Source organism: Myxocyprinus asiaticus, chromosome 10 (genome assembly GCF_019703515.2).
Source record: "Myxocyprinus asiaticus isolate MX2 ecotype Aquarium Trade chromosome 10, UBuf_Myxa_2, whole genome shotgun sequence".
NCBI lineage: Eukaryota > Metazoa > Chordata > Actinopteri > Cypriniformes > Catostomidae > Myxocyprinus > Myxocyprinus asiaticus.
In genome coordinates this window covers 23,098,462-23,111,101 of record NC_059353.1, presented here as the reverse complement: position 1 = coordinate 23,111,101, position 12,640 = coordinate 23,098,462, and the positions used below count along the sequence as shown (strand labels likewise).

General features: G+C 40.9%; 1 protein-coding gene across 2 annotated transcripts in view; it reads right to left on the bottom strand.

Moving 5' to 3' along the window:
- The window catches only part of LOC127447079 (integrator complex subunit 6-like), a 19,390-nt gene extending 6,750 nt beyond the window's left edge, over positions 1-12,640 (bottom strand). Inside the window, exons 1-12 of one of the 2 annotated variants that reach the window (XM_051708595.1) lie at positions 12,216-12,640; positions 12,051-12,128; positions 11,466-11,615; positions 6,407-6,496; positions 5,854-6,037; positions 4,462-4,587; positions 2,850-2,998; positions 2,543-2,695; positions 2,259-2,391; positions 1,984-2,078; positions 1,774-1,884; positions 1,469-1,690 (exon numbers count right to left, since the gene is read on the bottom strand). In XM_051708595.1, the coding sequence (XP_051564555.1) occupies positions 1,469-1,690; positions 1,774-1,884; positions 1,984-2,078; positions 2,259-2,391; positions 2,543-2,695; positions 2,850-2,998; positions 4,462-4,587; positions 5,854-6,037; positions 6,407-6,496; positions 11,466-11,615; positions 12,051-12,128; positions 12,216-12,326 (1,602 nt within the window). In that variant the 5' untranslated portion in view covers positions 12,327-12,640. The remainder of the gene's footprint in view (positions 1-1,468; positions 1,691-1,773; positions 1,885-1,983; positions 2,079-2,258; positions 2,392-2,542; positions 2,696-2,849; positions 2,999-4,461; positions 4,588-5,853; positions 6,038-6,406; positions 6,497-11,465; positions 11,616-12,050; positions 12,129-12,215) is intronic. The other variant, XM_051708597.1, reaches the window with a different exon arrangement.

Sequence of the window (12,640 nt, the reverse complement as noted above, 5' to 3'; positions counted from 1 at the left end):
CACTTGTGGGTTATCATTCAAATAACATTAATGCCTCATCTGTTCTTGTAACATTAAGAATTTCTACCACTTGAGATGTTTAACTGCATTTGTGTGTATTTAACTGAACATTCAGAAAGTCTTCTGAGTAGGGCTGCCACGATTATTAAATCTGGCTGATGATTATTTGCCTAACAAATTATTGCGATTATGCAACTAATTGTCTGTTTCAGGACAATGACGATTAATTATCTCCTTTAGGGCTTTCACAATTAATTGTCATAAATTGTAATATTTCTTAAAGTGTATGTGTGCTTAAGTCATTTTTTTATTTTTTTTTTTATCCCCTTTTCTCCCAACTTGGAACGCCCAATTCCCACTACTTCCTCGTAGGTCCTCGTGGTGGCGCAGTTACTCACCTCAATCCAGGTGGCGGAAGACAAGTCTCAGTTGCCTCCGCTTCCGAGACAGTCAATCTGTGTATCTTATGTGGCTCGTTGTGCATGACACCGGAGACTCCCAGCATGTAGAGGCTCATGCCACTCTCCGCGATCCACGCACAACTTACCACACGCCCCATTGAGAGCAAGAACCACTAATCGCGACCACGAGGTTACCCCATGTGACTCTACACTCCCTTTTGGTTGCTTAGGAGACCTACTCGCTAAGCAACCCAGGCCCCCACCTTAAGTCATTTTTACATATTTAACTTCAAATATATGAAACAAATAATTAAATAGGGATCATTTCCTTTTAAGGCTTTAAAAACTTACAAATCACATGAAAAATGTTTTAAATATCAAAATATTTCTAAAAATATCTCTTTTTGGTCAACATTACATTTACACAGTTGTTTTTGGAAAAAAAAATATATATATATATATTTATTATGCAATAGTATATTATTTCTGTCCTAATTTCTTCACTTTCATATGTTATTTTAATGCTCTTTGATTAAACCCACAAGTCCTTTATTACTCGACAGAAATGGAGCAAACGTGTGTCCCGTCCTCTGTGCCATTATAACTGGGTATAAACCCGCCGGAGCGCTTTGCATTCACTATCAAAGTTTAGATTTTTTAGTTTATATTTTCGCAGGAGTTTGGATGCACACGCATCAGAGCTCTCAAGAGCTTCACGCACTCTTCCGGACATCGGCGGTGTGGCTCAGTGACACTCGGAGTTCAACTGAATGACAAACATTTTTGTCACTAGATCTATACTGTAAATTTGCTTAAAATTGCCTTATCTGGGCATTAAAATGTAATTGGAAATTTGAAGTGCACAATAATCGCAGTTCTCAAATAACCGTGGTTAGATTAAATAACCATGATCAGACGATTATTTAATGATCGCAACAGACCTACTTCTGAGAGTCTCTTTTAGAACAGAGGCTTCACTGAGATGTAATTTGTGTATTCTCTGTGCACATGAGAAAAGTACAACACATTGTGTGTAGCATTTTGGCATGACAAAGTTTTCTATGTACATGTACTTTATTCAGAGCAGCAAGCTGAAACCCAGCAAACTCCTTGGGGTTTGCCTCCAATGGCAGAGCTGGCCCATCTCCCATGATACTGTGCAGTAGCTGTGTGAAATCCTTCCGGTGAGCCAGAGAAAGGGCGGAGCTTCTGCAGCGAAGTTTAATCCCACCCTCTGGTGCCACCTTCTTTCCTACTGATGCACAAACTCTATCAGCCTCCACCTTCGTCTGTAATACATACACGCAAGTCCAACTTAACTTCATGATTTCACAATACAGATGTTAAAAGCAGGCTGTATGTTGGCAACTACCTGCTGACTGAGTTTTTTGAGGTAGGACACAACACTGTAGCTGAGGCCATACTCCATGCTGTCAGCTAACAGGTTTGGAGCTCCCATCATTCTAAGTGCTTTCCGCAAGGCCTGGCAGGATCAGGATGAGAAAATATTAAGGAATAACTTCAACACATACTATAACACACTGTTGTAATAATAAAATGAATGAGTAATTTCATTACTTACAGTGATGTAGTAGGGGGGCATTGCCTTAAGATAGTTTTCAAAAGATTGTCGCCATTTAGCTGGAGGCTTAAACTTATGCACAGTAATCAAGTCATCTAAAAATGTAAAAATGCACAAACACGGTTAGATTCATTGCCGCACACAGAAAAAAAGTGTGGCTAGTTTTAATCTGTTTTGAAGCAAACACAGGGTTTCAGACTTTTCTCTGAATTAATTATTCCCTTCAAACTTGTCTTTACAAAAAGTTTAATAAAATGGTAAAAAATGAAACTTACCAAGTAAAGGCAGCACCACAGGATAGTTGTAGGGCATGACAAAAAGGTTGACACAGTTGAGAGCTGTGCTGGCCTTCAGATAGCCAAATGGCTGCCCAAGCTCTCCATACTTAGCACTGTTACACACAAAAACCTAAAAGAGAACAAAATGTTACAGCAGTTAATGTTCAGCCACAGCAGTAGCAATCAAGGACAGTATTTGATTTATAGCTCGTCTGTTGAGTGATTAGAGTATGCTGCTTTAGACTTAGCTATTAACTGTTAACTATTGAGATGAGCAGTACCTGCCAGCAGTTGTGTGGTGATTTCCTCTCCAGTATATACTGAGTGAGAGGTGAAGGTTCCAACTCGTACTTGTCAAAGGGCACTTTATCCACCACCATGGGCTCCGAATCCACACATGAGAACTTTACCTGTGGGTGAGCTGCACGTGGAGGCTGCAGGGGAACAGTACATTGTATTTACATGATTCATGACACTGGAAAAAACAAAAGCATACAGTGCAAACCTATACAAAATATCGTTATAAACCTAGCATTTAACATACAAAACACACAGGGAATGAAACACACAGACACACTTTTCTCGTACCAAAGTAGGTGAGTTTTGATCAGGCCAAAAAGACTCTGGGATAGGCCAATGGCCCACAGGAACACCAGTTTTAGGGTTTGGTCTGACATAGATGAGTTTATGACAGCTGTGCCATGGCTGAGGTCCATACTTCACCTCTGCTGGACAATCTGGGAAAAATATGATAATTTTATTTATGTCATCTTTATCATGAAATCATCTTTACACTGTATCTGTTCACTGTGCACTTGTTTTTGTCAACTTTGTGATAGGGTCTCAGCACACTTTTCATCATTATTGGAGTCCAATTATAAGTTAAAAAGCACCTATTATGGTTTTTCAAATATTACCTTTCATGTAGTGTGTTATATAGCGGTTTGTGAATGTAAAAAAGTCTGCAAAGTTTCAAAATTCAAAGTGCACGACAAATGGAGTTATTGACTCCCAAAAGAAAGAACCAATTCTGAACACCTGAAATGAGTCATTTAGTAATTCCAGACTTACTTCCTGTAATAACCTAATTTGGTAACAAAAAACCTGCCTCTGGTCTTCATTGGCTGCTCGCTAACAGCTTTGACCCGCCCTCAAACGCTACACTAAGCAGTAGACCAATCACAACAGACTGGGACATCTGACCAATCAGAGCAGAGTAGGCTCTCTGAAAGGAGGAGTTTAGAATGAATCCTTTAGAACGGATCATTGAACGAGTCGTTTTTGACAGTGGGGAAAAAAGGTAATGCTGCAATTTAAATTATGAGCAAATTAAAGTGTTGGCCTTGGATGCATGTAAATCTATTGTATGAGACCTTTAAAACAAAATTAGGCACGTTTAAAAACCATAATACGTGCTCTTAATTTAAGAAATTATGCAAATATAATTTTGTATAATATTAATTATTATTAGTATTATTATGAAACAATACCATATTTATGTAATATTTTCTTAACCTGCATGCTGCAAAGCTATGCAGGCCTTTGTTTTGGCGGTACACTGAAGGAAGTAGTAGAGTTGATAATGGCCTTGTAATGCATAAAAATGCTCTCATCCACTCTTGTCCACAAATACCCATTGTAATGAGGTTACTTTAGATTTGGATAGTAACTTTTAGCAACAAAGCAAATTTGGAATTTCACAAATGGGCAATTAGTGAATCTAGAGTGTTGTAAATATTACACGCTCACTCAGCATCATGTGCTCTTGGAGTATGTTTAACACTAGAGATCAGCTCTATGCACATGCAATAAGCGCAACAAGCAGCGAGTGCAAACTATTTATTTAATGAAATCGCAGCTTTTGCAACTGTCATATTGCGATTTCTATTTTATTTCTAAAAAAATTTTTATTTGCAAAAGCACCATAATTTCCTACATTGGATTAATAAGTATCCATCCATCCATACAACTCACTGACAATGCTGTAAAAACAAATAAACTGTACCTACATTTCATCCAAAAATGCATGTGTATCATACAAAAGGACATGCAAGTACTGTAGATCCACAGCATTTGTTTGCATTTACCGTTATAGGCAAAATACTATTATGTAACATTCTTTTCACTTTTTTGAAATACTTCTGAAGAGTTAACTACAGAAATATGAGCTATTGAACTCTTCTTTATGAGCCTCCCTTACCTTCAGTTGGTGTAGGGTCAGGACCCGTCTTCTCAAAATTGATGACTACTCCACTGTGGATCTTCTGCACCAGAGACTCCAGGCACTGGTTTAGCATTCGCTGGGAAAACACGCTGTATGATCGGCCTACACACAATTTAAAAATGTACATTTTGTTCAGAGCTATTCTTATCTGAAGTAGACTGTGAACAGTAACTTAAATTTAAACCACAGCCTGGATTAAGCTGAACAGGGGCTGGTTGCATACAACTTTTTTAGACTAGTTAGTAGTTTAAAATTTTGGTCTTAACTTTTTCAGTCAGTTGCATAAAAACTTAGATCGGTCTAATTTAAGACCAAAATGTAAGACAGCACACCCCCAGGCCAACTTTTTTTACATTCCATGTTGTCATGGAAAATAACTGTCAGCTGAACCAGTAGGGGCTTGAGTTGAGACTTTGTAGAAGACTTTGACTTCTACGATGGTAACAAAATTTCTTGTGTATTTTTATTATTTGGGTTAAAATCACTAAATGTGTTAATTAGAATACATTTTGAAGCATTGTATTTCTCTAATAAGCAAATATTTTCAGCAAATGAAAACTGCATTGAGTGTCCACATTTGGCCTTTTTTTTTTTTTTTTTAAAGCTGTTCAGTGTCTTACTTTTTCCACAATGCAATGTGAATTAGACTGTCTTACTAAAGACAACTATGAGCTTGTTTTATGCAACAGGCTTTCTATGGCATCTTTAGCTAGACTAATTGTTAGAATAAGTCTTAATGGCTATGTTTATGCAACCGGCCCCTGGTCTGTGTGCTTTTTTTCTTATCAGTTCATTGCCAGGCCACAGCTATTCACATGCAAGTGCACACACTACAAAGTAGCTGCCCTATTGTGTTAAGTATTTGATCAGCACGAGAGCACAGACTCTCTTCCTCTCTATTGTATTGTTCAGTTTGTCTCTATTACACAGCTGTATTAGTCAGCACACCTGTGTTCAGCAGAATTTACCCTTGACAAATCAGCAATTTTCTTCATTCACAATTCAAACATTTCCACAGCACTTAAATACCACTTTACAGGTCTGACCTGACAGAGCATTTGTCAGGCATTGTTGCCTGTCAATTCTGCCAATATTTTCAAATTTCAACAATTTCAAACTTGCTCAATGACCTGCTTGTTAATGCCACACTAATCAAACTGGATTTTGTTCAAAGTTACTTTAATAGCCCACCATTAAAGTATAAAGCACTCAGATTATGACAGTAGTACAATAAAAGATTAGTATTTTTATTAATTAGCTTGCAATGTTTATGACAACTGAATTCAGCCTTTGAGAATTATATCCCTTCTTTGTGCCCAAACTTTCAAATGTATAAAATTAAGGTACATAAACTAAAGAAACACACACCTCCTGTGACTTCACACATGGGCGTAATAGGAGAGGAGTCGGGTGGAACTCCACCCATTGGTTCAGGATCAGGGGAGGTGTGGCCTGGAATGCGTAGCACTAAAGAGAATAGTCGCTGGTCCCATCGGAATGGCTCTTTTGTCAGCTCACTGCCTGGCAACGGTGTTGTCAGTGGTAAATGTAACTGCAGGAGAGAAATAGGATGAAATAAATGTACTGTACATGTCAGCACAGAGATTTTGCAAGGGATATTGTAAAAGTACATTCTTTAATTGCAGTTGTGTCCACAACTCTCCTGTTATCTTTCTCAGTGACTTGACCTTTTTCTCCTCTTACCAGCTAAAGACTTATTTTAACAGATCTGCAAGTCATACTGCATGCATATAAGAGTACAACTAAAATTAAGACATGCAAAAGGAAGCAGAGGAGTGAATTATATCAGAGGAAAATGGGTGAGCGGAAAAAAAGCTGGAGAAAGCAAGCAAGAGATAAAGAGGAGAATAGGAAACTGATGACTAGACAAAGTCCTCAAGACCGGCCTATGTTGACCCACCTCATCTTGGACCCCTGAACTGCCGGTCAGCTTGTTTCCATCAGTTATGGCCAAAATTATAGCAGGCTCCAAGAAAAAGGGGTTTCTACCCTGCAAAAATTATACAACAAACAAATTATAAAACAAAAAATAACCTGAGGTGCAGCTGAGACAAATGCAGAGCTTAAAATACACTCACTGTTCTTGATGTTTGCCATAGCAACATTTTGGCACACATACACAGAGATAATAAGGTGTAATCATTTACTCAATCAAAATCTCTTCCCTTTAAGACTACACAATTAACAGTATTGTCAGCATAGTGTAGATTTTATGGATGACAAAATAATACTAAAAGCATTGGTATGTCATTTCTACAACAATTAAGTGAACTAGAATTGCTAGTCAGTTGATAGATTCATTACTCAGCAAGCATTCCGCATTCATCACAAGCAGCCAGAGGAAAATTGTAATTGGCCCCTTTTCCTTGAGACATGTCATTACATTCAGTTCTAATACATGACTAAGCAATTAAGAGAAAGAACTCAATAAACCATCTCATACCATATTAAACAAAGCATATTTTAAAAATGCTTTTTTTTTCAGGGGCAGTGGTGGCTCGGCGGTTAAGGCTCTAGGTTACTGACCAGAAGGTTGGGGGTTCAAGCCCCAACACTTCCATGATGCCCCTGTTGGGGCCATGAGCAAGGCCCTTGACCCCATCTGCTCCAGGGGGCGCCGTATCATGGCTGACCCTGCACTCTGACCCCAGCTTAGCTGGGATATGCGATAAGCTCCAACTCAATGTTGCAGTTGTTTGTTTTGTCTACAATTCTTATGTTTTTTTGTCTTGGATGTTGTCTGCCTCATTGTCTATGATAGACAAACACTTTTGGACATTGGTTCTACAATAGCACACCGAAAACCAGACTTTAAATACCTCAATGCTGACCCACTGTTTACAGGCAGAAACTGAAACGGGCAGCACCCGCCCTCAGAACGATCCAGTGCTGGTCGGACCAATCAGACTCTGCCACAAGACTGTTTTGATCATGCGGACTAGGAGATGTTCCGGTCCGCCTCTGATGACGACATCGAGGTATACGCTGATAGCGTAACCTGTTTCATCAGAAAGTACGCAGAGGACGTCGTTCCAACCAGAACAATTCGGATCTACCCGAACAATAAACCTTGGGTTAATAGTGATGTTCACGCGGCACTTGATGCGCGGACCTCCGCTTTTAATTCCAGGAACGCGGAGGAGCATAAACAAGCCAGTTATGCCCTCCGAAAAACTATCAGAACCGCAAAACGCCAGTACAGGAGTAAGATTGAAGGACAGTTCAACACCACCAACTCTAGAAGCATGTGGCAGGGAATTAATATCATCACGGACTTCAAAGGGAATAAAAACTCCGCCGTGAACACCGCTGCCTCTCTTCCGGATGAGCTAAATATTTTTATGCTCGTCTCGAGGGAAATAACACCGTCCTCACGGAGAGAGCTCTCGCGGCCGAAGCTACAGAGGTTAGTTCACTCTCTGTCTCTGTAGCGGATGTAACCCGATCCTTCCGACGGGTGTATATCCGCAAAGCCGCGGGTCCAGATGGCATTCCAGGCTGCGTCATCAGAGCGTGCGTGAACCAACTGGCTGGTGTTTTACGGACATTTTCAACCTTTCCCTCTCTTTGTCTGTAGTCCCCACATACTTTGAAATGTCCACCATTGTGCCTGTTCCAAAGCAATCCAAAATCACTTGCTTAAATGACTGGCGTCCTGTTGCTCTGACCCCCATCATCAGCAAATGCTTTGAGAGACTAATCAGAGATTACATCTGCTCTGTGCTGCCTCCATCACTAGAACCACTGCAGTTTGCTTACCGCAACAAACGCTCCACTGATGATGCCATTGCATCTACAATACACACTGCTCTCTCCCACCTGGAAAAAAGAACACTTATGTGAGAATGTTGTTTGTAATCTACAGCTCAGCATTCAACACCATAGTGCCCTCCAAGCTTGATGAGGATCTCCGGGCTCTGGGCTTAAACAGCTCGCTGTGCAGCTGGATCCTGGACTTCCTGTCAAGCAGACACCAGGTGGTTAGAATAGGCAGCAACATCTCATCACTGACCCTCAACACTGGAGCCCCACAGGGCTGTGTTCTCAGCCCACTACTGTATTCCTTGTACACACATGACTGTGTGGCAACACACAGCTCCAATGCCATCATTAAGTTTGCTGATGATACGACGGTGGTAGGTCTGATCGCTGACAATGATGAAACAGCCTACAAAGAGGAGGTGCACACTCTGACACACTGGTGTCAGCAGCACAACCTCTCCCTCAATGTCAGTAAGACAAAGGATCTTGTGGTGGACTTTAGGAGAAAAGACAGAGAACACAGTCCCATCACCATCAATGGAGCACCAGTGGAGAGAGTCAGCAGCTTCAAGTTCCTGGGTGTCCACATCACTGAGGAACTCACATGGTCCATCCACACTGAAGCCGTTGTGAAGGCTCATCAGCACCTCTTCTTCCTGAGATGGCTGAGGAAGTTTGGAATGAACCGCCACATCCTCACACGGCTCTACACCTGCACTGTAGATAGCATCCTGACTGGCTGCATCTCCGCCTGGTACGGCAATAGCACAGCCCACAACCGCAAAGCACTGCAAAGGGTGGTGCGAACTGCCAGACACATCATTGGAGGTGAGCTTCCCTCCCTCCAGGACATATATACCAGGCGGTGTGTGAAAAAAGCTCGGAGGATCATCAGAGACTCCAGCCACCCGGGCCATGGGCTGTTCTCACTGCTACCATCAGGTAGGCGGTATCGCAGCATCAGGACCCGCACCTACCGACTTCATGATAGCGTCTTCCCCCAAGCAATCAGACTTTTGAACTCTTGATCTCCCACGATCAAAATACATCAGCACTGCACTTTATTACTCTTACTCTTATATCTCACACTGGACTGTCATAAATTATATTCTCTCTTAACAACACAATGGCAACTGACTATCAACCGACAGCCTGAATGTCAATACAGTACAATACAACCTACTGTATATTTTATATATACTATATATACTTTTTTATTGTATAATGTGTATTCTATATTGTGTGTATTGTATACTGTACATTGTATGTTATTATTTGTATATTGTGTTGTGTGTAATTATGTGTACATTATATTTTAAATTGTGTTGTGTAAATCTGATGTTATTGTAAATCGGTATATGTCTCATCACTGTCACGACTATGTTGCTCGGAACTGCACCCAAGAATTTCACACACTATTGCACTTGTGTATATGGTTGTGTGACAATAAAAGTGATTTGATTTAATTGATAAATTAAAACTATTTATGGCATTCTTTTTTGAAGACATCTTCACTATGCAACACTTTTCCCAAGTGCCCAAAACTTTTGCACAGTACGGTGTGTATAATATATATGCCATTTTACCACTGTTCACAAAATAATTTTATTTAGTCTCGCTCATATTACATTCTTGAGCTTCAATGGTAATGAAATTCCACCACATCACTGCAAATTACTTGATTTAAAATTACTTTCCATGTGGTCTTCCATCAATTGCTGATATTTTATTATATAGTCATTAAGTGTCCTATTCAGCAAAAAAAAAAAAAAAAAAAAAAAAAAAAAAATTTAAAAATAATAAATGTTTTTATTTTTATCCCTTTTTCTCCCCAATTTGGAATGCCCAATTCCCAATGCACTCCAAGTCCTTGTGGTGGCATAGTGACTCGCCTCAATCCGGGTGGCAGAGGACGAATCTCAGTTGCCTCCGTGTCTGAGACAGACAATCTTATCACGTGGCTTGTTGAGCGCGTTACTGCGGAGACGTAGTGCGTGTGGAGGCCCATGCTATTCTCCGTGGCATCCACGCACAACTCACCACACGCCCCACCGAGAGCGAGAACCACACATTATAGCGACCACGAGGAGGTTACCCCATGTGACTCTACCCTCCCTGGCAACCAGGCCAATTTGGTTGCTTAGGAGACCTGGCTGGAGTCACTCAGCACGCCCTGGATTCGAACTCGCGACTACAGGGGTGGTTGTCAGCGTCAACACTCGCTGAGCTACCCAGGCCCCCAATAATTATAAATGTTAAAATAATCAACATGTCTGTTTGTTATACGCATGCGGGTCACTTAACAAGCATCAGCTGTTCAGGCTAGTGTCTCATATGGGCCACATTTGAAATATAGTGTGAACGACCATACAAAAAAATTAAAAAATAGATTTGTGCAGAAAATCAGATTTGGGCCACATTCAGCTGCAGTGTAAACATAGCCTATAAAATTACATGACAGACCAGAATACTACAGACATGGGGGTGGGCTCTTTTGACATGGGCCATTTAGTGCACACCTGGCAACCAACCACAACACCCTAAACACCACATAATACCTTAGCATTAAAGCCACAAGTTTTGCAAGTTTTTTTTTCTTCAGAAAATGTAAAAATCCAGTTTAATAATATTCTTCAACAGATGTTTGTTTGAGTTGCATAACCACATAGATTGCAGCAGGAAATTCTCCAAGGGAAACCTAAGAATAGAACCTAATCTACCACAGTGGTTTTTTTATTCATCACACATGGCCACAATAACAACTTCTGTTATTGTCAAATGTATGCAAGGTGATGATGCAGTCAATCTGTAGTAGTTTCACTACTTATCCTATATGCTCAAAAACAATAGCCGTCTTGAAAAATACTTGTTACCCATTACCCATGAGAATTTAAATGTTTGTGTTTTGTATACTACCTAAAAGCATACCAAGATTAACCTGGAACAATTAGAACTTGAGCATTAATACGCAGCATAAACACTAGTCTCCACACAAGACCTGGTTCAGTTTGTCTTGGCCCTTATTTGCATCCAAAGTGTTTTTTTTTAACTACTACCATGTTTCACCAGGGTCTCTTGGGATTGTGTTGGCTCAGTGTAAGCCTATTGGGTGCTTGTAAAACTGTGAGATGTGTGTGGGGGGAGGGCTCATTAGGTCAGGCCAGAGACTTTATACCAGTCACTGGTCCATAACATACCTGTCCATAGTTGTCTATCCCCGATACTAATCTATTGAGGTTGAGCAAATCAAAAGCGGTCCTTAAAGACTGGCCAAATGTTGTTAATCCAGTTGCTTGGAGGTTCCTCAGCTCTGTCATAAAAGTGGCATGACTGTCCTTCCATCCAGCCTGAAATACCAAGACAAGGCAGAGCAAAAGTATGTGTTATCCCTTCTAAAACATCCAGACATCCAATCACCCTCAACATCACACCTCAGACAGACACACTGATCTGTTATTGGACATTGCTGGGAAAATTTCACGGAGGCAGTGATGTAGAGCGCAGACAGCTCTGGACAGATAGCTAGCTTTGAGGATCTCTCTCGCCCTCTCTGGGTGGAAAACTAAGTTAGGTTAGCCTTCCCACCCCATCTCGGTTTTCTCAAGTCCACAACACACACAGCTCTGTGCTGCCACACTGAACAAAATGTCGGCCATGTTTAAACACACACACGTTCGTTTTGGGTTGATGTTTTCACATCACAGATTAAGCCGTCGTGTTTTAACAGCAAGCAAACAACCAAAAGCTGAAAGTGTCTGGAGTTAAATAAAAACAGTTTGTACCTTTATTCCAGCCGGTGCTTCCTCGAAACTCACTAACATGTATCTGTCTCCTCTGCTTGCCGGATCTCTGCTCCTCAGCTGGGGAAAACCCGAATAGAAACGCTTGTTTTTAGTACGTTTCTATCAAAGCGAGACAGTGTGGAGCAGAAAATTGTGTTCATTTACCTTCAGGAAAGTCTCAACTGCGCCCTTCGCAATGTCCAGATAGCTAGTGCCCAGATGGGAGCGCTGGTTCATGGAGGCTGACGTGTCTATCAGAAAAAGTAACACGGGCATTGTGTTGATAATCACCCCTACTACATGGACCGAGTGTCAGAGCAAGCGGACAAATTCAGAGAAATCTTTTGTTCGCCTCCTGTCGCTGCTGTCAGCACGCTGCTAGCCGGCTAATGCTAACTGGCTCGCGCATTCTTTCTGTCAGAGTGTAATTGTAGTTAGTGTTTAAAGAGCGATGCCTTGTAAACTTGAGCAAAACCTCAGACCCTGGGGGGAAAGGTTATTGATTTACAAGGGAAACTGATGTTGTTGCTGCAATTTTACGAAATGCCTAACTTTTACCATGGTAACTTTCTGTTTAGTTTACGTCCATG